The 27,156-nt window shown below is 34.5% G+C and overlaps 1 protein-coding gene across 1 annotated transcript in view; it reads left to right on the top strand.

The window, feature by feature from the left end:
* Nucleotides 1-24,342, top strand: part of LOC148947753 (uncharacterized) — a 279,953-nt gene extending 255,611 nt beyond the window's left edge. The window contains exons 4-5 of the mRNA XM_089095996.1: nucleotides 10,887-11,082; nucleotides 24,216-24,342. Coding sequence (XP_088952122.1) covers nucleotides 10,887-11,082; nucleotides 24,216-24,342 — 323 coding nt within the window. The remainder of the gene's footprint in view (nucleotides 1-10,886; nucleotides 11,083-24,215) is intronic.
* The last annotated feature ends 2,814 nt before the right edge of the window (nucleotides 24,343-27,156 follow it).

Raw genomic sequence — 27,156 nt, 5'->3', positions numbered from 1 at the left:
AAAACTGCTGTAAATTATAAAGAAAGAATTTCATCCAGTAGGCTAAATTATACAAAAATTCAATGCACAATCAGGGATCTTGAAAAGGAATCACCATAAAAGTCTGAAAGACCATTAAAAGCCTTAAAATACTCAAATTAATTTTAAATCTTAACAGAATCTTAAAACAGTTACATATAGTCCAAACTATATATTTCCAATGCATTTTCCTGTTTCTTCATTGTTTTGATACTGCTTCAACCTTTTAAAATCTCCTAAAATACTAACAGAAATCATTACTAAGTATTTCACATTACTTAACCCCATAACTCTTGCTAATGTGCAAATATATAGTCCAGCCCAGTTATATATTTCTTATGTATCGTGTAGAACAGAACTTAGAACTTGTATAATATAGCGCCAACCTAATATTTTTCATCTAATTACAACCTGTTTCTCTGACGCTAAATCATAATAAAATATACCTAAAGTATGATAAAAATATAATGCTTTAGAAGCAAATTTTGGCTATATGTTCGCACAATAGGGGGGGGGGGGTTAAAATATAGCAAGAATGCATGCCTAATGCGTTAGGTACAAATATTCTGCATATTATGAAGTAAGAATTGTTTTCTAACTTCACTCTGTTCAAATACTTTACCCCCACCCTAATGTGCAAATATATAGCCCAAATTATGTATTTCCTATCTATTCTGTCACTTCTCTTTGTCTTGAATCATGTTAAACTGAAAGAAACTAATCGAAAAAATCGGTTCTACAACGCATCAGTGGATGAACAACTTGAGTGGTCAGCGCTATATCATACACGCACCCAGAAGTCTTCTTGAAAGATGTACAATAATGGAAGAAAACTTGATATTCCAATTAGTAGAAATATTTTTGTTTCATAAAGTAATAATTTTAAGGATTTAGTATTTTTTTAAGTATATTAATTATTCATTGGCTAAAAGAAACACAATATGTTGTTTAAACAATATTAAAAGATCTGCATATTGTCCTTTAAGGTGTACTGATTAGTGTTGTAAAAATACCATTAAAATAAGTAAAGTTGCTAAAATGCTGTACAATTAGTAAAATAAGGTACTCCTTAGGAAATATAAGGTAAAATTAGTGTTTTAGAGTTGCCTTGTAGCTAGCCTACAAGACCAATTAAGCATCGCTTTCAGCTATTCATAACATTTTTCATTGATTCCGATTTTCCCGGGCTTAAAAAAGATAATACCACATCATCTAAATTTTTATCAATTTAATTTACAGTCTTGTTTTTATCCCTTTAATTAAACACATTTTTGAGACAACATAAAATCGCGAAACATAGCGAAATCGAGGACACATATGACAATAACCTTTTCTTATAATTTTTTTTGTTTCTTTTGATTCTTATTATTATTTTTATTTAGTCTAGGATGCATATAGGAATATTTGTTTAGTTTTTTTTTTTAATTTGGGAATGTGTATGTAGTTAATTGATACGTGTTAGTAAAATTTAAATTTTTCCCCTAACGTAGTGATTTATATCTTGTAAAAGTTTATATTTTTGTTTATAGTGTTAATAAAAGTCAAAGTGAAAAACAGAAAAGAAAAAATTATGTAAGCATTTTGGTTGAGACATCTGCCAAACCGTCCTCATTGTAGAATAATAAAAAATGTAGATAAAAGCCCAAAGGACAATATAAAAACCAAACATCAAAGTGTGCACTGGAACTAAAATAATGACTCTTTCCAGATTTACTCTTTTATCGTTTAGTGCGCTTTATTGTTCTGATAAAACAGACTGAAGTCACACAAACGGCCTTTTAATACAGCTGAAGTAATACAACTATACCCCAAAAAATCAATAAATCATATCCAAACCTGTTTTTGTCTAGCTGTTAAAGTGAAATTATTTATTCACAGTAGCGCATGTCTTGAAGATCATCTTATTTTCAAGTAAAAATACGCTTGAACAGAATTATCACATGTCCTCATCTTATTTCAAGCAGCAAAAAATTTTCATAAAAAATTTAAGATTTTGAACAATGCATTCGTTTTTTATTTCTTTTTTTATTATTTTTTAATGTCTAATTTTTTTTCGAAACTTTTTTTATTTATCTTTTTTTTCTGACATCACGATGTCTACGTTGATAGAATCGGTCACGGCATGGCTATCTTGATACAAGCGGCGTTATTTCCATGATTAAGTTGATACAAGCGGTTAAACCATGCCTATGTTGATGTAAACGGTCAAGTTAAGTTCAATACTATATCCTAAATTTTAATAAGTCATTTCAGTTCAAATAAACCCGTTTACCAAACATGATGCTCTTAGCAATGTTCAATTGGATCTTAGGAGTCAACTAGATTTTGTATGAGTCATGTAGATTTTACTATCTTCAAACCCTGATCTAAAGCATCAAATTACTTTTCTTTCAAACAATTACAAGTACGTTTTCCTACCCGAAATTGTATTTGAAACACTAAACTGAACTAAAGCCCCAAATTGCTTTTCTTTTAAACAAGACTATTAAGTGTGCCTACCTGACATGGTATTGGAAACAATAAATTGCTATATTTCTCCATTTTTACATAGACGGTGAATAATAAACTGATCATCAACAGGATGTTGGTAGGAATGTTCAATTTTGATCTTACCTAAGATTTCTTTTAAGTCAATTAAATCCAGCATACCATCTTCAAGCCTGATCTGATGCACCAAATTACTTTTCTCCATCAAATTGTCTAAAGGTATACCTTAAAATGTGCTTATGCACGTAAATTGCTTCCCTTGGGATTTGCTGCTTTACTGATTCTTTTTAATTATTAAATTAAAACACGATTTTTTTCTTAACTGAAAGTAAGGAGCAACATTAAACCGTAAAACGAACAGAAATTATTTCTGTTCAATTATTTCTTGAAATTATTTCAAGGCGTCATAAAATATGCCAGTAAAATATGTAAAATACTGGTAAAGTACGTAAATTACATAAAACATGTAAATTGCGAAAAATAGGTCAAAAACCAATTTTACAGGGGTCCGTAAACTCATGGTAAAATACCCAATTTTACCGTGACAAATTTTACCAGTTACAACTGATTACTGATAACAATTATAGTAGTATCGATATACACAGTCCGAACTGTACAAGGAAATATACATGAATATGTATGCAGTTTCAACGGTACATGGCTTACCAGGGGCAGGCATCTATTACTACAGACGGTACATGGCTTACCAGACTGTTTTCCGTGTCAACACTTATTTTCTTGGGCAATCAGAGGGAATGAATACGGACGGTAGAAGACATATCAGATATGATTTTCTAGGTACAATAGACAAAACTAAAGACCTCCATATAGCTTATTCAAAGGTTTAATAGTCTTTTTGTAAAAATACTACTTTCAGCCGGGGGTCATATAATCATGTTTTTTCAGTATAAATTAAGGTGGAATAACTCTTTCTAGACCAGTTTGAAAAAGAACTCGAATAGATAGCCATTCTTGTTAAATTCATTTGTATTGAAATGGAGAGTTCCAAAAGGATCTTGGTAAGTGGATATTTTTTATTCTTTTTATTCGAGATTTTTTGTATAGTTACCTTTAACTATCTGTCATCTGACTTTCTCACAGACAGCGAACTGGTGTAATTATCTACTGCAAACTCACATGTTTTGTAAGAGGTGTTCAGGTATATGGGTATTTTGGCTAAAAATAGACTTCTCACCATTAACACAAACCAAATAATCAACGTATTTAGTATGGATCCATACATGTCCCAGTACAAGTCCTATTGTCTACCTTTGGACTTCATTGAAAAAATTCCAAGGATTTGCAACACTCTAATTATTGTCAATAGCAGGCCATCGACTTCGAAGACCAGTCATTGGCTGTGCATCTTTGAAACAGCAAAAAAAATTGAATTTTTGGATCCTATAGGTGTATCGTATAAAATATACACTCCACACATCAGCCACTGTATTGAAAGCAGGGTTGAACTCATTATTTAAAATCAATGAACAGTACGTGATCTAACGACAAAGAAATGTGGCTTTCACGTACTGCTCTTTTTCATGTTCAGATGTCGTGGCTACACCTACAAGCAGTTTTTCGACATCTACGTTGACTTAACTCGATTGAACGGCTTTCTAGTGGAAAATATGCTTACAAGCGTATTTAATATTGATTTTAGTGCCCTACGAATAAAATGTTCTAAAAATGTATTTGAAATTGTTTATTAATAAATGATAAAAATTTATACACATGATAAAACGACTTTTTCTACTCTTTAGATTTCATCTTCTACTAGGTATAGGTATTTGTTGACAACAACTAGTGCAGGTAGATTATCTGAATTCACAGTGTACTGATCCTGATGTACTGCAATGTCAGGGTCACATTTTCTACAGTAGAGTGTAACTTCACTCTTGTCATATATCTTTGTATAGTCAATGATACTATTCTCATTCATTCTATAGAATTCACATGTTTCAATTTGCTTATTTGAAGCAATTTCAAAAACAGTGTCCTCAAGTGTTGAATCACAATCCGTCACTGCCAAATAAAAATCGGTGGTCTTATAATCATAACACCCATTGTCTTCACAACAATGACGTAGAAACCAAATTCTTTTGTTGTTCCAGCAGTTGAATCTTTGACCCGGCTCCTTCTCCCAGAACAATCTAAAACCACAACGATACCAATCTCTTAGCAATAAACTAAAATCATGGTTAGGATTCATTCCAATCATAATGGGATATGCATTTTCCCACTGCTTACATTTAATATAATGACAATTGAAGTAGAGGTGGACTCTGAGAAGATGGTCACACACCTCTTCAAGACTCGAATTACCACATTTAATTTGTACAGCATATCCTCTATACAATTTACACGGGTTGCATAATCTGCACTTTTCGTCATACTCATCAATCATTGTGCAATTCTCACATGATGACCAACTGCCCAGTGTGTACATACATAGCGGACATGTATGGAACATTTTTTTATTTGTTGAAACTCTCACTGCCACAATGAAACTGAGCTAGCAACGACAAAAATTGTCTGAGATAGAGAGAAAGAGGAGTAAATCATTCCTGAGCACCATCTTTCTCATGAAAAAAAAGTCCTAAATTTCTAAAATTGTGTTTAAAAGCATATCTACAGTATCATTTTGGTATGTAGTGATTATTATATCAAAAAATTTTGTAAATTAATTTCAATTACGGAGTCGATGCTTCATTCAATAGTCTAAGGATGGAGAATCAGTTTTCATTATATCGACAAGCATTCCCCGAAAAAATATCTGCCTTTGAATAGACACTCTAGAAAATAGCCATCTAGAATCAAACGTTTTTCCATAAGCACTAGATTTCTCATGATTCGCTCTTTCTCAAATCTATCCATTTTTTAGAGTCCTAACTCTCTCACAATCAACTACAGACTAACCAGAATTTCCTATTGTGTGCTAGTCTACTATAGAAAGAAAAATACCTTTAGTTTAGAAAAAATTTTTCTTAAAAGAGTTACAATTGTATTATTCACTGATACATTTCTTTTTCATCAATATATTTCGATAGAACATGTAAAACTGACCGGCGTTTATTTATATGGAGAATATTCACTTATCTTGCAAAACATAGTTGTTCCTCCTATTTAAACTTGCTTAATAATATCACGTATTTAGCATACATACTGTCCCATTCAAGGCATAGTCTACAGCCAGCGGTTATTTCCACAGCCCCATTGGGTACTCGTATATCGTTGCTGCTGCTGTCGGCTCCATCATTAATCTCCAATAATATAAATGCACCACTCATTTTTTTTTCTCCACTAATATCTTCTCAAATAAACTATTCTCTCTGAATTCAATTCTCTTACTAATATGAATTGCAATGAAAATCAGTCCGTTTATTCAAATCCCAACCACAAATCAAGTCATCGTATATGGAGTAACCTCCGCTCTCTTATTGGCTCTTATGAAACAGATGCTGCCTCAAATACTGGTTCGGTTGAGTTACATAATTATGATTATACTCTCAAAACATGTTTGACTACATTATACCTTGCCAAATAACCAGTCTGGTAATCTGCCTTGGAAAGGTGCCATGGAACGTGCTGTACGCAAATAACATGGGAATTCCTAGCGCTGTACGCAAATCCAGACGAAGCATTCTACTAACCATCACTACTGTAAATATTACAATTTTTGTCCATAAATATTAAAATTTTAACCCATAAACATTACAATTTTAGCTTGTTTTTCTGCCCCCAGGAAATGTCACCCAGGTCACTCGCCCTCTATGTCTCCCCCTCGTAGATCCGAACCTCCTCATCTATTTTAGTCAGAGGCATGCCATAGCATTGCCTATAGGCAAGAGACATAAGGGTTCAATCGTTCATATTTCTTTTCTCCCCAGAGGCAATTTATATGGAAGGGGGTAGTCTTATACACTATGAATTGGGCTCATTTGATTGCAAATTAGAAGGTCTACTGCTACTGCTCTTTTTAAGAGTCAAAACTGATTGGAAGGCAACAAGTCACCACTCACACCATTCCCCTTCCCCCCCCAAACCCATCGGATAAAAATTTTGAGACTGTCAATTTCTTCAAAATATTCCAAAGGTCATATAACTGTGCCTCCTGGTTAGGGGAACAACCCCTCCCCCTTATGTATAGTCTAAGGTTATATTAGACCATTAGAGGGGGTTAGGGATGATTTATCATGTAAAAATCCTACAATAATTCTATCATTCCTAATAGCACTTTACTTTACCCCTCCCCCCGTTCCATCATAGAGTGAAAGTATGTAGTCTAAATTATTTATTTTCCTTTCAGTCTTTAATTAAGTGTCTCTTATATTCAAGTATATTTAATGGCAAAGAAGTAATGTTAACAAAATAAAGAACTGGAAAAGTGCATGAGAAATATATAATTTGGATTATTGATTTGTACATTAGAGGGAGGCTTGTTGGTTAAGTAAAATGAAGTGCTTGTATAAAGAATATATGTAAGTATTATAGGTATTTGTCTATTATATAGAACACACTTGAGAAGTGGAGTTTGGTGACAATAAAATATGATTAAAATAGAATACTTTATTAGCGAAATTGCAAAGGTCATTTGTGAATTATTAAATTGCCTGCTTCAGCGTCACCTGACCATCTTAAAGAAAAAGAAAAGTTCATTATTGATGCAATCCTGACCTAGTTCATTTTTGTTCATTATTAACGCAATTCTCGAGGGAATTGATTAGTTTACTTTGACTAGTGATAGACGGGGTCGTCACGTTTTTGGGGAGGGGGACACCCCCCCCTCTAATGTTTTTGGTCACTAAGTAAAAATAATAATTCAGTAAAATCGTGACGCTTTGCGACACGCTTTCTCCGACATCGTTAAAATTCTTTGTTTCGGTTCAATAAAGACCACAAAAATACTGACATTTTGTCTACAGAAATTTCGAACTTGGTCGGTAAACGCAGCAGTTTTACCAACTCCTGCTGTTATTTTATAGATGGTGCCACAACTGTCCATTTGGTTACATAAACAGCATTAAAATAGTGACATGATATGTACCAAAATCTAAATCTTAGTTGGTAAATGCAGCGGTTTTACTGACTCGTGCAGTGATTTTACGTTTTGTATTCACATCGGACATTATGTTAATTATTGACAAAAAAAGTCGGTAGAAATGACCAGCTAGTTGGTAAAATCTTTTGGTAAAATTGGAGGAATTGGTCATATAGTGGAAATAGATGAATCCCTGTTTACAAAAAGGAAAAAGAATGCAGGAAGAATCTAACCACAACAGTGCTGGTTTGGTGGAAGATGCTGGGATACCAGTGAAAGATTTTTAGTGGAGGTCGAAACTTTAATGAAGGAGCAGAAACTTACTTCAACAAATTAAGCTTAACATAGACCAAGGAACAAGAATCATTTCAGATTTTTGGAAGGGCTACAACACAACTGAGCTAGAACAAGCAGTTTTTGCTCATTTGAAAGATAACCACAAAAAAATTTTGTCAATCCAGAAACAGGCACCTCTACCCAAGAACTAGAGAGAATAAGGGGTTCCGCAAAATGGAGGAACAAACAGCACCGAGGTACATCCTGCCATCATCTACATTTATACTTAGGCTAATTGAAGTGTAATTTCTTTTTTTATTTTCTTTCTTGTAAGATGTAATGATTTGTCTCTCTGTCTCCTTTGTATAAATTTATGTATAGCGATTTTAGTGAATAAAGTCAAGTAAAGACTCTTAACCTTTTTTTCAAACTCAAAATTAAGAAATTTTAGATATTTTTTAAACAGAAATAAGATATTCTAAACAGAAAAAAGATTTTTAAAGAGAGATACGATACTTATATACTAATTTTGTTCTAACAATATTTAGCTCATAATATGTGGGAAAACGGTTGAAAACCGGTAAGTGCTTTTCCTTTTCTTTTCTTTTTATCCAATATTCAATTCTTTTAATTTGAAATAAATACATTAAGTTCCTTTGTTTCTGAAATTGCATTCCTTTATATTTAACAAATTCCCAATAACTGTCTCCCTCTCTATAATTATGTTCTCGAGGTAACAAGGTTAGTTTTAAACAAACTATCACTGATTTTAAACAAAACTATCACTGATTCGTTACAACAGGATAATATGAATAGTGACTGTTATTGCACATATAAAAAATACTAAGGCAAGCAATTTAAAAAAGAAAAGAAAATGGAAGTATGATATTTATAATTAATTAACTTTAATTATTACCATGGTAATTGTGTCATAGACTGGTTCTAAAACTGGGTTAGGCCTGTGCCTGTGCTGTATGTAAAATTTGCTGATATTTTTATTTGAAATTTTTTATTCTTCTTTTATTTTATATTTATTTTATATCCTTATCTGCATTCTATATCTTTTATTCAGTGTTTTTTTTTTAAAGCACCAGGGACACTAAAAATGAATTATGATTCTTTAAATTGGTGAAATGGTAACTAACAAAGTCATATAGTCTTATAAAATGACCCAATTTACAAGTTTATTTTAAAAATGAGGGAACCCTTTTTCAAAGTGTATTTTTAAACTTTTTGGTTACATTGGGCTGTGGTTTATATTTAGTAGGTTGCTAAAGAAGCACAGAGGAACAACATTAAAAAGATTGGACTGTAAACCTCTGGTTATGGGTTTTTGGACATGATAATTTGTATGGTACCAATTTTAGAATTTAGAAACAGATTTTAACTGAATATACAGATTTTTGAATGTGGGAGGACATTAAAGAATTCAAGATCTATAGTTAATTTGATTTATAAGTTATTGTAATGATATATTACATTTTTTGATTTACCTCTTCTAAAGGAATTATTTTTATAGCAGGTTTGCCTTGGTGGAATGATGGATTACTTTTATCTAAATTCTTATATGGTACACATAAAAAATATTGTTCTATTGAATATGTAGTCTACAATATCAGGATATCGTAAAAATTTTAGGGCACTAAAGGAAATTAATTTTTTTAAACTCATTTATAAACATTAATAAAAACGGGGTTTAGTTAGCTTTATTACGTTGCTAAAAGAGGTTAGATGGGGCAACATTAAAAAGGTCGGATGACCAACTTTTTTTTACTTTTTGTTTCAAATCCACGTCTTTTAAGGGGTTCAGGCTATTTCCATATCTGTTTATTCTGTCTTCGGTTACAGTTGCCACTGCAACCAAGGTACATATAAAATCTTTTACTACTGCTACTAACAACTCACCACAGCACCAAGTCGCCTAAGGCTAACACCGCTACGCACTCTCCTCCTCCATTCCATTCCATTCAAAGCCTATCTTTTTACACCCACCCATGAAGTTCCCATTTCGTTTAATTCTTTCTTTATGACGTCCTCCCACCCTAGACGAGGAAGACCTGCTATCCATTTAGTCCTAGACGGTTGGCCGAAAAAAACAATCTTCGGCAATCTGTCATCCTTAATCCGCCCAACGTGCCCTAGCCACCTCAATCTTTCTTTCATTATAGCCCTAGAGAGCGGTATTGTACCAAATTTTTCGTATAGCCTATTGTTAAGCTGTAAAATATTGGTTTTTTTGGTTATATATTTTTTTCATTCAATATTCTTTTTTCGTTTTTCTTTAATTCTGTATATTTTCCTAAATTTGCAGTTTTCCAGCTATCAGTTCTATGTTATGAATTTTGTTTTATGAGTTTCAGGTTTTTATTCGTTCTATGTTAATGAATTTCGTTAAATGTTTCACGTATATATATATATATATATATATATATATATATATATATATATATATATATATATATATATATATATATATATATATATATATATATATATATATATATATATATATATATATATATATATATATATATATATATACAAATCGTAAAGAACTATTATCATTTGACGCTCATCTATACAACTTTTTAAATACATTAAACTTACCCAAAAGTCTTATTAGCAATAAACAAATTCTAAAAAAATTAAATGAACATGCATCATCATCATCATCAACAACAACCCCAATAAAATATGAAGAAGAAAAAGATGATTTTAAATCAATTTTATGAATTTTGTTTTATGAGTTTCAGGATTTTATTCGTTCTATGTTAATGAATTTCGTTAAATGTTTCACGTATATATATATATATATATATATATATATATATATATATATATATATATATATATATATATATATATATATATATATATATATATATATATATATATATATATATATATATATATATATATATATATCAAAGAGCTAAAATAAACGATAAGTAATGCCTTAAGATACCGTTTATCTCTAGTTTGCCCAGGTACCACCAGTCAGCCCCATCCCCCAATACTTATTGTTTTAGTGTGCCTCTGTGTTTATTTAATTTGTAATTTGTTTTAGAAGATGAAGATGCTTTGCTAGTGGACTGTGAAAAGCCCTTTCACTTTTTAAACCATCTTTTGACACCAAAATGTGAAGATGCTCCCTTAATTAATTTACCTAGTATTTCAGAACCATGTAAATTTGAATACAAGACCCAGGAATCAGAACCCATGTGTTCTAACAATGAAAGTATATCTGAAACATTGTGTTTTTGGTGATTGAAATTTATTGGATAATATTTTAATAGATAAAAATAGGACAAAGGGACTGAATCTAAAAATGGAACTTTTGTTTTATGTTACTGCAACCTGCAAGTGTTTGCCAAATTGTATCTGTTGTCTGTCCTGATTATTTAAAAATTTATTTTCGTAGGGAGGACGAAGTTTTTGTACAGGGACAACTCGCTCAATTACACTGTGTAAAACTTGAGAACAAAACTGGTTTCTTCGTGAGTATTTTTCAGCTTTGCACGAGACAAGACAAAGACAAGTGACATAAAATATGGGAAATATATAATTTGGGCTAAATATTTGCACATAAAGGGGGGGGGGGAGAATTTGGATAGTTTGAAGTCAGAAAACAATTCTTACTTCATAATACGGAGAATAATTGTACCTAATTTATCCCCCTCCCCCTAATGTGCAAATATATAGCCCAAATTTGTTTCTAAGGGGGTATTTTCCAGGAGGAGGATAAACATCGGCCAAATGTTTATTGTTTACTGTCTATGTAAAAATGAAAAACTGTAGAAAATGATAGTTTGTAGGCACACGTAATTGTCATGTTTGAAAGATAAACAATGTGGCGCTTTAGCTCAGTGCTTGAAGCTGGAATGCAGAATCTAGTTGACTCAAAAGATAGCACGTAAGGTCCAATTTAAAATTGCTACGCAGCTCTTTTTTGGTAAATCGTTTTTTTTTTAATTCAAATGAACTAGTAATATTTTTGATATAGTATTGAGCTTTACTTGACTAGTAATGTCAACATAGGCACTATGTGACTACTTGTATAAACATATTCTTGTGAATGATTGCTTGCATCAATGTATCCATGGCGTGACTGATTCTGTCAACGTAGGATTGCGGATAACAGAAAAATAATAGTAATAAAAAATAAGGAAATTGTTCAGAATATAAAATATTTTCATCAAGATGTTGTGATATTTGAAATAAAATAGGAAATAAGTGATGGTGTCACTGAAAATATAAGGTTTTGTGAAATATAATGGAAATTAATGGAAATTCGTGAAAGTGATTGCATTATTCAAAATATCGATTATTTCTTCAAAATATTTTGTTGCTTGAAATAAGATCGGAAGACTATGCAATGGTGTTACTTAAAATCTACTATTTCTTGAAATTAATTAAAGAAACTTTTTCCACAAAATAAGTTTTTCAAAGAAAAGTAAAGAACTCCATTAAACAAAAATGTCAAACTCAAAACGAGCAGAAATTAACATAAGTTTGGCGCAAAACCCCTATGCCTTCCCAAGGCCAGAACAAAATTTGCATTTAAATGAAAAAATATAGATGTTTGCACTTTTATAACTTTAATAAATCAAATAATATTAATATTTTTATTGCTAAATATCAGTATATGTATATTAAACTGACAATGCACTATCATTTGTATTTTATCAGTAAAGTGCAAATTTTGTTCTGACCTTGGGAAGGCATAAGTAGAGTAGTACCTTATATTTCTAGCAGACTATGTTCCTTCCTGTGCTATTTGCTTACTTTACGTTCCTTGGTGCATTTCCGAAGCATGTACTTATGGATTTGCTTGCCTTATGTTCCTTCCTATGCTATTTGCTTACTGTACGTTCCTTGGCACCTTTCCAGAGCATGTACCTATGGATTCGCTTAGACGTATAGGAATTACCATGCTATTTGCGTGAAGCTATAGGAAAACATTTCCAGAGCATGTACTTCTGGATTTGTTTGGTTTATGTTCCTTCCTGTGCTATTTGCTTACTTTACGTTCCTTGGTGCGGTTCCAGAGCATGTACTTATGGATTTGCTTGCCTTATGTTCCTTCCTGTGCTATCTGCTTACTGTATGTTCCTTGGCACCTTTCCAGAGCATATACCTATGGATTCTCTTAGACGTATAGGAATTACCATGCTATTTGCGTGAAGCTATAGGAAAACATTTTCAGAGCATTTACTTCTGGATTTGTTTGGTTTATGTTCCTTCCTGTGCTATTTGCTTGTCTTATGTTCCTTGGTCCCTTTCCAGAGCATGTACTTATGGATTCGCTTGGTTTATGTTCCTTCCTATGCTATTCTAAGGGTTTATATTCCTTCCTATGCTATTCTAAGGGTTGATGTTCCTTCCAATGCTATTCTAAGGGTTTATGTTCCTTCCTCTGCTATTCTAAGGGTTTATGGTCCTTCCTATGCTATTCTAAGGGTTTATGTTCCTTCCTATGCTATTCTAAGGGTTTTTGTTCCTTCCTATGCTATTCTAAGGGTTTATGTTCCTTTCAATGCTATTCTAAGGGTTTATGGTCCTTCCAATGCTATTCTATGGGCCCTCTACACGTGATTAAACACGTTTTGAAACTACATGCTATTTGCTTGCCTTATGTTCCCTTGGTACCTTTCCAAACAAAGTGAAAAAAAAGAAAAAAAAAACATGTCGAGCAACTTCGTTCATCGTGATAGTGTATAAGGTTTGAAACCTGCGCCTGAGGCAATACAGTTTGACATGCACATTGCAAAAAGCGAGCAGTACGAGCGGGGATTCCCCACTGGTTCCTGAAGTATAGCTTGTTACACAAGTTTGCTTCAACTCCACGTTTTTCAACCAGACTGGTTTTTGAGGCAAGATCCGTTTTTTAGGGCCAATGAGTTTTAGTGGAGGTTGCTCTATATACGATAACTTGATCGGTGATTGGATACAAATAAAAAGGAGTGATTTTCATTCGTCCTTGAGATTTTGTATATAATGGCCATGCCTTACGACTAAATTTCCATAATGTTTTAACATATCATGGATAATACATTAAATATTATTGAAATTGAAGCTATGGATACATCAATTTACAATGTAAGTTCAGTTTACTAAAATTCTCTTAATTCATTTCCAAATAAACTCATTTTACCACCCCACTAGTAAATTCAAATTCAGGGGCATAGCCCCCCTCCCCCCAACAAAATAAACTCTACAATATGATGATTATAGTCGATAGAAAACGTAAAATACGCTCTTTTTTCTATTATGTAAATCCCATCTTCCTTCCCCTCCTCTGTTTACGAGTTTAATTCATTACAAAATAGTTCTTTTGTTCAAAATGTCCCTTTCCCATCGTGCATTTAAAATTTGTTGTCTTTTTCCGATCTAAATAAAACCACCTGTGTTTAACCTTTTTACAAGAGGGGCGATTTCAAAACAACATTTGGCATGCGCATTACCTGAATTAAGAAAACAAAGGAATTTAAATGTGTAATTCTAAACGCTTTGAAGAAAGAGAGATTGTATTTGGGCCAAATTAGACTAGATATTCTATTTTCAATTATATTTGATGATTAAGAGGGTTTTATAAAAATATAAGGTGATAGAGGGGATCAATGTATCAATTCTAACACCTTCGTTGTAAGGTGAAAAACAGACTATTTATTCGCATGGAAAGTAAGGGTGGGAAGGGGGATTCTTTGTGCAGACACGTATACCCTTTGACAAGAAAACTAATGTGCTCATTCTGACACGCAACGCTGAAGTTTGTTTGGTTAGCTTTTAATTATATCATATTTATGGCTGACTATTTTTTAGATTTATATTTTAAATCATTGTATTGGATTTGATGCAGCGGGGGGGGGGGGTACTAATTTTTTATTCTGTAAAAAGGGGAATCGTTTTTTCCATACTAAATTTTGTCTTCTTTTTAAGGACAATTTTGAAGAGTCCGTACCTCCCCCTAAAAAGAGAGCTAAGGATAATAGCGATACTCCAATGCAAAAACTGGAGATAGCTGAGCCATCCAAGGTCACGTGAATACAGTCTGGTCAAAAACCGAAAAGAGAATCGGCGGCTGCTCACAGGATGGTAAAACCCGCTGACTCATCTGTACAAGCCAGTGACATCGCCGCCGCATCTATGCAAGAAACGGACTTCACCGTCCCATCTATCTCCCATCATACTTTGTCAGGACCATCCAGCACTCAACAGCAGTCTGAATTTTGAAATGTGAGCATTTTTACCTTTACTTTCTACATGGTTTTAGAAATATCACCCTATTTCTTTCCAATTTTTTTAGTCTTTTCTTTTCGCCATTTTTTCAACACCGTAAAAGTGTGTGTGTATGTGTGTGTGTGTGTGTGTATGCGTGTGTGTGTGTGTGTGTGTGTGTGTTTGTGTGTGTGTGTGTGTGTGTGTGTGTGTGTGTGTGTGTGTGCGTGTGTGCGTATGTGTGTGTGCGCGTGTATACGTGTGTGTGTGTGTGAACGTGTGTGCGTGTGTGTGTGTGTGTGAACGTGTGGGCATGTGTGCGTGTGCTTGTGTGAGCGTGTACTTGTATGTGTGTATGGATGCGTGTGTGCTATTAACAAAATTTGTAATTTATTATGCACCTGTTTTATAAATAATGCTATAAGCAAAAATTTGTAATTTATTATGTATTTGTTTGATAAATGCGAATCCAATTAAGAAAAAAACGGCATTAAACGGATAGATTTGTAGGAAAAGGAATCTGCTTCTAGTCTGATCGCTATTTTTTATGGATGGATAGATTTGCAGGAAAAAAGAGTCAGATTTTTTTAATGAACTATTAAGACAATTATTGAATTGATTTTTTTACTGTATCTTATTGCTATTAGTCAAACGTTGCGATGTGTGTGTGCATGTGTGCGCATGTGCGTGTGTGAACGTGTGGGCGCATGTGTGTGTGCGTGTGTATGTTTGTGTGAGTGTGTGTGCGCATGTGTGTGCGTGTGTGTGTGTTTGAACGTGTGTGCGTGTGCGTGTGTTTGTGTGAACGTGTTTGCATGTGTCCGTGCGCGTGTGCGTGTGAGCGTGTGCATGTATGTGTGTGTGTGTGTGCGTTTGTGCTATTAACAAAATTTGTAATTTATTATGCACTTGTTTTATAAATAATGCTATAAGCAAAAAATTGTAATTTATTATGCATTTGTTTGATAAATACGAATCCAATTAAGAAAAAAAATATTAAACGGATAGATTTGTAGGAAAAGGAATCTGATTCTAGTCTGATCGCTATTTTTATGGATGACTAGATATGTAGGAAAAAAGAGTCAGTATTTTTTTTTTAATGAGCTATTAAGACAAATTATTGAGTTTATTTTTTTACCGTATTTTATTGCTACTAGTCAAACCTTGCGATGTGTGTGAACGTGTGTACGCGTATGTGTGTGTGCGCATGTGTGTGTGCGTGTGTGTATGTGTATGTGTGTGTGAACGTGTGTGCGTGTGCGAATGTGTGTGTGAGCGTGTGCGTGTGTGTGTGTGTATGTGTGTGTGTGTGTGAACGTTTGTCCATGTGTGCTATAAGCAAAAATTTGTAATTTATTATGCATTTGTTAATACGAATCCAATTAATCCAATTTGATAAATACGAATCCAATTAAGAAAAAAAAATATTTATTGGATAAATACAAATCCGACTAAGAGAAAAAAATAAATAGTGTGCTATAATTGTGATAAAACTTTCCTCAAAGAAAAAAACTCAATCCATTCATTTTAGTTTCAGGGGGAAGCTACGAAAACAACTGCCTTCCCTGGCCCAGGACTTCAAATAATCATGAGCAATTGTCCACTGTAGCTGGATGCTATTAGTGAAGGTATGTCATTTAGTATCCCCTTAGATTTTCAATTTACAACGGAGGGTATGGACAGGCTTATTCACATTGATGGACCTAAAGTTTCCAGCGATATTTTTGACGATTACTTTATAATTAGTGAATTGAGTCCTGCGCAAATAGGTGCAGGACATGAAAATAGTGTCGCGTCCCCAGAACCACGTGCATTTTATTTGCTGGAGTCTGTTTTAGGTCACAAGCAAACACATAGGGCAGATTTTAATCCTCCCGAGGACAACCCGGTTGACGGAAGTGTAATTTTAACAAACCCTATAAATGTTCTTTATTCAAACATTGACCAAATTCCAGCACTTATTGAGATTCAGATTCAGAAATGGGGGGGGGGGTTCAGGGGGGATTAAAGCATCGGTAAATCAAAAAGTTTATTTACAAAAGGGGACATCTGGGGACATTTTTTATTTTCATTTTTCAACTGGCAACCAAACTTTTTACCCTGGTCTAAATGAATTTGAGGGTAACTTTTTCAATTGTGGTTAATGAATTAACATCAACTTTGGACACATTTAACAAGAGGGGATGCGGGTCCACCATTTTCTACATTGAACACATGGATCTGAATCTCAGTAGATTGTAAAAAAACTTTAGTTTAAGGGGGCGGGGGGTAACAAAATAAAATTCCACCCAGATTTTTCGGCTACCAAAGGGGTTCAAGGTTTCGGTTTTGACACGGGGCTGCAATGCTTTAAATATACTTTTTCAGCTACAGGCAATAAGACATTAAAAAAAGATTTAACAATGAAAAAGCTTGACAGAATTGCACGTAATGGTGAAAAAAATTTCTTTAAAATAAATTTTGATTGTTTAGAGGGAAAATATCCGGTGTCCCTAAAAGAAATAACCATATTTGAAAAAGCAAATGAAAATCTTGGGTTAGGGGTGGTTGTCCTCCAGTATGACACAGAATTTGTAAATGGGGGAAAGAAACCGAATAAAAAAGGAGTTTATTATTCAGTTAGGACACCGATGGTAGATAATGTTAAAAATTGGGTTTGGGTTATTTAGGAGCCTCCCAAAGATGTAAATTCCTATGGTAATTTTTCCCCCGTTACGACAATAAGTCGATTCATATCCCAAAGAGTTCAGAAAGGGGAACGTCACAATTGCCCCATGTGCCTTTCCCCATTTAGAACTGAAAGAACATTATCAGATCACATGAGGTATTATAAAATTCATGGCAATCAAAGAATAGAAATGCCGGCAGAAGGCAAAGATACTTTACAATTTAAAAAACTTCTAAAATTCCCTGCTACAGGTTGATAAAGTATCTTTGGATTGTGAGTCAAGAATGGTGGCGGCATCTGACCCATCAAGGCCAAATATAGTTAAAGAACATAAACTACTTCCGTGTTCCTATGTGCATTCCCGTCTTGATTCCGATAATAAAATTCAACTGGAAGAGTTTTTTTACTATGGATGAGGTGGGTAGCATGGAGAAGTTATTGGTGTCTTTAATAAAAACAGCAAACGGTGCAATTTCACGATTGCGTCACACCAACTACCCAATGTCATTATCAGATAAGGAGCAACGGGCACTAGAAAAGAGGACAATTTGTTGGGTTTGTAGGAGTGCTCTTGTCCCAAAAGACGCAGTCCAGGATCACAATCATCTTACTGACCCCAATTCAATGGGGAAAAGTAACTTTCGGGGTTGGGCTCACAATTCATGTAATTTAAAAATTAAACAGCAACACTTTTTTCCGGTGTTTATACATAATTCTAACTACGATCTGAAGTATGTGCTACCAGCAATGGCACATCTTCAAAGAAATGGAACAGTGGATGATGCATGGGTGATAGACAGCTTAACCTACAAAATCATTCCTAAATCTTCAAGAAAACTGCTTGTTTTGTAATTTATATCGAGATAAGTTGAAGACTAAATTGACTACATGAATAAAATTCGCCTTTTATATTTCTGAAGTTTTTCACCCAGATCATTGAGTTAATTAATTCAAGTGCAGAATAACTATGACCGCTGCAATGCTTTCCCCTTCTCAAGCAACAATTTCCAAATGATTTACCATTTGTTGACGGTCAAGGGGATATATCCTTAGGATTATTACTGTTCCATGTCGAGATTCACCGAGGAAACTATTCCCTCGATCGAGGAGCTTTACGAAAGTCTACACGATCGAAGGTGCACCCCCGATGAATACAGTTATGCTAAAAAAGTGTGGGCAGAGGGAGGAGGTAAAAATTGGTTTGACTATTGCAAACTGTATTTTTCGAGTGATGTGTTAACTTTGTTAGACATTATGTGTAAAAATACGGACAAAATCAATGGGTAATTTAATCTTGATTTAGGATGTTATTTTTCAACTCCTCATCTGGTAATAGACCTCATCCTAAAAATTAGCGGGGAAAAAATCGGGCTGATCATCGAGATTGATCAGCACCTGTTCATCGAGAGGTCAATGAGGGGTGGATACATTTTTAACGGGGATCTTATCTTGGAAACTGATTCAACTGGAGAGAGGGCGGGGACAAAATCAGATGCAGTTTTCTTTGATATGAATTCTCTCTACCCCTCGGCCATATCCCATTATGCGCTACCCTGCGATGACTATAAATGGCACCATGACCCTCAATCCCCTCATTTCCCTAAAATTGACCGTTTTTAAGAGACTAAGCCGGTTGGATGGTTTTTGAAATTGATGGGGAGATACTGGTTGAGCTTCACGATTCAGTAAAGGATTTTGTTTTTCCGTGCATCAATAGACCTGTGACTAGGGACTCTTTGAGTCCCGCAACAGATGTTTATTCGAGGTGGAAGGATTGCATTGGTCACCTTCAAAACAAAAACTTATTACTGACCTTCTGCCGAAAAAAAATATTGTTGTATATCATGTGGCTTTAAAATAGATTTGCAACAACGGTTTCAACGTCACAAAGGTTCATAGAGTCCTCCAGTTTAGTCAAAAACCGTATCTAAAAACGTTTGTTGACACTTTTGTCAAGAAACGTTCTGAAGCGCAAAGACAAAAGCCGAAAAAGAAATTTATAATTTTGAATTCGGCTTTTGGTAAAATGTATGAGAGCGTTTGCAATAGGAATCGCTGTGACGTTGTGACCGATCCCAAACAATGTGCTCGAATTATTGCCGATCCAAATTACACTTCCTTCACAATCATTGGCCCGGACATGGTACTATTGAATAGAAAAAAAAGACGCACTGTATTAAATAAAAATATTGCTGCAGGCAGTGCGATCTTGGAGATCTCTAAAAAGCTCATGTTGGAATTGTATTACAATGTGGGTAGGGTACAGTGGCCAGAGAAGGGGACAGTATAGGTCCGCTACGGGGACACAGATTCTCATCCGCTAAAAGTAAAAACTCCAAACCTACTTGATGACTTGGCGCTCGGTGAAATCATCAGCTCGCGGACGGACTAAACCATTTGGAGTGGGCCTTACCCAGAGCTAGTGAAACGTAAGGCGCCAAATCAGCTTTTATTTTTTAAATCAGAAACGGGAAGTGACATGATTTCCTGTGGTATGTTTGTAAGTCCAAAGGTGTACTTTATACAGACACAAGACGAGGAAATCAAAAAAACGTTGCAAAAGAGTACCCACGTGCTATGTGGATAGGAATTTCGACATTTACACCTATAATAATCGTAATGTACCTAATACAATTCCACGAGCAAAATGAATATCCATTTGTTCACTCAAATACGGGAACTTCACTGTTAATATAGAAAAAATTGCCATGAGTATCATTTCCAACAAGGTCTATGTTTGTCAAGACGGTGTGACTACCCTCCCCGTGGGACACTATTTAACTTCCGACCGAGCCGAATGTGTTAGCCATAGGAAAAGTCTCGGTTTGAGTAAAGTCCAATAAATTTCCCAACACCTTGGGGGGGCCTCACAACCTTGGGGGGGGCCTTGCAGCCTGATTGGGGGGAGGGCGGCCGGCCGCCAGCAGGGGGGGTGCGCCGCCACTACCAAATTTATCTTTTTTTTTACTTAGAGCAGATTTTTGTGCTTTTGTAAATATACATGTTGCATTGAAAAAAAAGTTATATTATTCAAAGTGTATTTTGTCATTAAATGTTGTATTATTTTTATAAATAAAGTATATTTATTAAGGTACTTTTTCTAGTGCATTTTTTTTATTATAAATAAATTTTAAAAAAAAGTGTATTTTTCTGTGTTTTCTGTAAAGCGCTGTTTAGAATAGAAGAAATATGATTCTCCATTGATTTTGTTCTTCTCATTATTATTCTTGAACGGACTAGTAATAGAGAAATTATTTAGTCATTAGACAACTATAGTCTACAGTTAGTTGTCTAAGTAACCTATTTAGGGGAACGTGTATCAATTTAAAACACCAATTAGACAGTTTTTGTGTTGCCCCTCGATGTGGGTCAAAACAAAATTCTTAACTAAAATAATTAAGAATTGTAATAAAATATTTGTGGAAAAGCCGAAAAAAATGCACTTTTGCTATAGTGTTTGGCAGGAGTCATATGTTAAAATAAAAGCAATTGGCATAGCGATATTGGTGCAGATACAATTCATACAGGGACTTGATGTTTTCAACATTATTGAACAAAACTCTTATCTGATTATTGACGATCTGGCTGAATCTATTGAACAATGGTCCCAGGAAATGCTGCAATTGTTCACCGTTCGCTCTCGTCATGAACAGATTTTCATTACTCTGGTTCTACACAATCTCTTTCATCAGAGCAAATGTATGCGAACACTTGCATTGAACTGCACCTACTATATCATCTACAGAGTTGTTCGTGATTCTAGCTCGCTAATAACTCTCAATAAACAAATATATCCTGGCGCCACCAAATTTTTGCTCTCAGCGTACAATCCGGCAACTAATAAACCCTACGGCTACATCCTATTGGATCTTAATCAAAATAAACCCGAGGATTTGACAATGAAATTACAGTATATCTCCCCGTGAACAGTAAAAAGACTTATTAGTTCCCATCAAGACACTGAAGAAACTACATGAAAATAGACATTTACTTTCCGTTCTAAGCACTTCAAAACCCCACTTAGGAAATCCATACTCAAACATGGTATTGACAATGATTTCATTAATCTAATATCTTAACTTTTTTTGAATTTAACCGTGGAAACTGTTCAAGTGCTAGAATTAGTTAAGAAACGGGAAAAGAAAAATTTTTCACGTTCACGCACAGGGAACTATAAAAACAATTGTAAGATCTTTATAAGAACACGTAGCCTTTTGATAGGTATCAGGATTTTCTTAACTTTAATGACGATAATTACATGACCTGTAAATAGTTATGTCTAGAGAATGGATAACCCTTTTAAGTTTCATCAAATAGAACTCGCTCTCCCACCCATGGAACACTTAGAGAACAACCTGAGTAAATTCACTGACAACGAGAATATTGAGGATGATAAAAACTGCTTTTACTTCAAGATGCACTTCACCGAGTGGACAAACATAAGCCCTATCGTGTAAAGGCCAGTGATATTAATCACAAAAAGAATCATCTCCTCAATATTCTGCTGTTGCTGCTACTGCTGCTGCTGGAAAACAATTAAAAAAGGAGTAATTGGATTAATTTTTGTTTAAATTCGTAAATCTATTGCCCTACTCATATCGTTAACAAATTAAACGACTCATAACTTATCTCATGGAAAGTGGTCAAGATTAAATCTAAGTTAATAGCACTGGAGAAGGGATTATAATTAAGGACAGACGTAATAATCCTTTCTAAGTAACCTGTGATACTACTACACTTCGCTACTGACTCTTGTACGTTAAAACCTATCTATGCAGCTTTCTCAACACATCACACTTCCTCAAAGGCCTTAATGCTCATAAAGCAATTCTAAAAATAATAAACGAAGTTGTACCCTCAACACCACTATAATATGAGCTTGAAGAAGAAGGAGAAGATTTTAAATCAATTTTGGAAAATACTAGCATACCTAGTGGAAACTTGACAATAAGGAAGAGCAGTAAACCACTGATAGCTAGACAAAAGCGAAGACGTATCAAGTCAACGTCACCACCACCACCACCACCACCAACTACCAGTATACAAAAGGGTAGCAGACGTTACACTACACGTTTACATTCAAAATGGTTGAAGTTCTGAAACGTGTTTATGAAAATATTGGTGAAGTGGGAAGTTTTAGCTTCCCCGCCACTCTTTCCAAAGTCACTGGTGTTCGCACTAAAAGTGTACAAGACTACAAAATGAATCAAGTTAAACTCTGCATATAAATCATAGACTTCGTGCTAATCATTATTGAAACACTAAAGCCGTTTTCCCATTGCATATAATGCACGCAGATCTCCTAAGTCTAGTTGAGATTCAAAGACGTCACAAAACACCATACAAGTACATTCTACTAGCAATCAGTGTTTTTAGTCGTTATGCATATGCCAGTCTCATGCACTCGAAGCGAGGTGTTCAAGTTGCTCTGACCTTTGAAAGTGTTCTCATACACGATTCGTATAAAAAAATTCAAATAGGTCGCGGTAGTAAATTTGTTAATCCCCAGGCTGTAAAAGTACTAGCGAAATATAAAACACTGCTCTATCACATTCATAGCCCTATAAAGGCTGCATTGGCCGAACGATTGATAAGAACTATTCCAATTTTAATTTCAAGATATTGTAAATCGGCTTTTATTCATAATTTAGTTAAAAGCATAATTATTTATAATCAACGACCTAATCAATCATTTTCAATTTCAACCCCAACGGAAGTTCATCATTCTGATCATGATACAATTGACACCTTTCTTAAACAATATACCAATGAAACGATTGTCAAGAAGAAAAAATTTAATGTTGGTGTTACTGTTCGAATTAATAGAACAACTAATGTTTTTAAAAGGGGAATTACTTGTGGTCCACAGAACTTTTTAAAGTGGCAAAAATCCTAGACACTAAACCCATAACTTACTGTTTGCACGATACCAAAGATGAAGAAATTCTCGGCGGCTTTTATGACTATGAACTACAAAAAGTTAAAAATAATAATGAAATCTATCAAATTGAAAAGATATTAAAGACTCATACTCACAGGGGTAAGAAACAGTTACTTGTTCGGTAGCTAGGATACAACTCTGATTTTGATTCTTGGATCGGTGTTGAAGATATTGACAATGCCCATTGATTTCTGTACAACTTCTATGTCCAAGTTTTCTGATCCTCTATACAACAACTTGAATAAAACAAGTGATTTTTGGACGAAATTCTCACCCGCCATCAAATTTGACGGTGCATATGAAGTGGCTCTTGTCGACTGTATTCTCAAAAATACGTATGACATCCTGAGAAAGGATCGTGTGTATGATACAAAAGTTATACCATTCGATTGGTCACTCTTTTTCGAGTATGAATCGGTTGAAGTACTTAAATCTAGTAAGTATCCCCATGTTAAATTAAATTACATTGAATATGATGGTACGAGAAATTTGTGTCATACAATCAATAGAAATATCTCATATCGTAGGAATGGTGCATTCTATTTTAATTATTCATTGAAACACGATAGGATTTACATTACCTCACCTTATGACAGTGAAATAGTAATTCTCAAAGATAATCTGAGAGATGTTGTCGGTTTTAAACAGAATATGATCACTGGGGAAAACGCTGGCACCGTTAACGGGATGGATTAAGTTACTTTTGCTGATTATCCACCTGGGTTCACCTCGGACACTTGTATATTTCTTTATGCATCCTTTTTGGAACCATCAAGAGTTGGTAATTCAAATGTTCCACTCCTACGTGTTCTTGAACGAAAAACAACTCATGAACTTGTTCATCACTACAATATAAAGCATCTTCAGTATGTTCCTGTAAACACTTCGAATTTGGAACTCTGTCAGTTAACACTAAGAAGTGAATTGGGTGATCCTCTAGCAATAACTAAAGGCTTAGCAGTGATTACATGTCATTTTCGACCCATTGTCGACGTCACCAACACCACCTAAAATGAGCAATAGAAGAATTCCATTTGTCTGTTCCGATATCGATTGCTATGTTGGTTCTCTGAGTCTACGTCAAATAGGCAATGGATTGAACTACTACAAGGGGCGAACTACAATGTCTGGCTATGGTCTTGGTAGTTGGTTTGCTAGACTATTTCGTTCTGCACTACCCCTTGCCAGAAAATATCTTGTACCTGCTGCATCAAATTTTGCTGCCTCAACACTACAGGACTGGGGGTCCGGTAATAATTTCAAGGAGAGTGTTAAGGAAAACATTAGATCTTCAGCAAGAGCCGTTGGTGAGCAATTCAATTCCCAGCAAAATGGGGAGGGATTGAAAAGGATACCTGTGCGTCATTCGCTAATCAATCTCTACCCAGTCAGAAAGTGAAGGACATCCACAAGGACTTTGAGGAATAAAAAAACGAAGACCAATAAGAAGAAAAAGAAAAAGATTGTTAGATCAAAGAAGGATTTTTTCTCTTAAGATGACTTATCTCCCCCATAAGGAATCACATCCATCAATCAGTTACTCATTGAATTTGTTCAATGCTGAAAATGTTGATGTCAGTGTCAAGTATGGCTACTATGAACAATTTCATCCCCAACAACCCCTCTCGGAAAATATACACTTTCAAATATATTCCAATGAAGACTATTTCATCGATTTGTCATCAACATTTATTGATTTAAATGTTGCGGTGAAGAAAAATTAAGATAATACAACTCCAAGTGTCGCTGATAGTTTCTCTAACGAAAAACGTTTTCCACACAACCTATTCAAGCAAATTAATGTAATTAAGAATGGAACATTTTTGAGCACTAGCAATAACTTATGAAACTTTGCAAGCTAAATAAAATTTATGATGATGACACCAAAGGCATAAAAGGAGTTGAGAGGACAATCATTGGGCTATGAATATCGATCAGGTGTTGATACTGACGGAGAGTTGACTACTGCAGTGACCCAGGAGTATCATCTGGTTGGAAAATTAAATCATGAGATATTCAATATATCTCAATGGTCACCCCCCATTGTCAAGATTGACATAAAGTTGCAACTGGCCCCATCGAATTTCATTTTGAGAAAAACACTTCCTGCAGCACCCGATGCAAATGTCATTATCACATTGGCACTTCTCCACGTTCGAAAACAACAGGTTATGAGCTCTGTTGCATTGGCAGTGGAAAAGCTAAGAGCCAATGGCAATAATATTAAACTTCTTGTCCCCCGTACAATCACCAATCAACGTCACATTGCCACCAGCTCTCGTAGCTATACCGATTCATCATTTATCAATGGAGAAATCTCATAAAAATTGGCTATGGCCTATGTAAAGAGTGGCAGTGCCGTTGGATCCTGGACTGAATCCCCCCATGATTTTAATTTTTTCGGTCTATCTAGCCTTGTGTGCAAAGTGAATCGTATTCCACTGTACACTCTATTATTTGACAAAAAAACCTATAAAACTCTGTACGAGTTGACCATGCAATCCCTAGATCATGACTCCCAACTATTTGAAAATGGAATAACTGATTCAATGTTTTCAAAAAATCATGGTGTAATTGTTTTGGACCTGTCGGGGACCCAGGATATGAGCATAGTACGAACAGGGAATGTACGTTTAGAGTGTACATTTGACTGAATGTACGTTTAGAGTGCCAATGCTTTGACTGATAGTACTACGCTAATATCATTGAGTCAATTTGAAACCTATTGGGAGATCACACCCGACGGCAGTGTTCTACTAGACCTAGCACCATGAACCAAACCAAATAATCAACGTATTTAATATGGATCCACACACGTCCCAGTAAATGTCCTATTGCATACCATCGGACTTCATTGAAAAATTCCATATTTTAACAATGCCCTATTAATTGTTAATAGCAGTCCATCGACTTTGAAGATAGGCCATTGGTTATGCATCTTTCAAGCATAAAAGAATATTGAATTTTTTTATCCTCTTGTGCTATCGTATAAATTGTACACCACTCCATACATCAGCAACTTTATTGAAAGTAGTGGGAAAACTATTATTCAAAATCAACGAAGAGTAAGGAAAATATACTTACAAGCATGTTTAATATTGATTTTAGTACCCTACGAATAAAATGTTCTAAAAATATATGTGAAATTGTTTATTAATGAAAATAATGTATGTACATGATAAAAACGACTTTTCTACTCTTTAGATTTCATCTTCTACTAGGTATTTGTCGATAAAAACTAATGCAGGTAGATTATCTAAATTCACAGTATACTGATCCTGATGTACTGCAATGTCAGGGTCGCATTTTCTACAGTAGAGTGTAACTTCACTCTTGTCATATCTCTTTGTATGGTCAATGATACTATTCTTGTTCATTCTATAGAATTCACATGTTTCAACTTGCTTATTTGAAACAATGTCACAAACAGTGTCCTCAAGTGGCGAATCAAATTCCATCACAGCCAAATAAAAATCAGTGGGCTTATAATCGTAGTAGTCATTGCCGTAC

Source organism: Artemia sp. Qi Xiang Cuo, chromosome 10 (assembly GCF_049724085.1).
Source record: "Artemia sp. Qi Xiang Cuo chromosome 10, ASM4972408v1, whole genome shotgun sequence".
Taxonomy (NCBI): domain Eukaryota; kingdom Metazoa; phylum Arthropoda; class Branchiopoda; order Anostraca; family Artemiidae; genus Artemia; species Artemia sp. Qi Xiang Cuo.
This window is presented reverse-complemented; position numbering and strand designations above follow the sequence as displayed.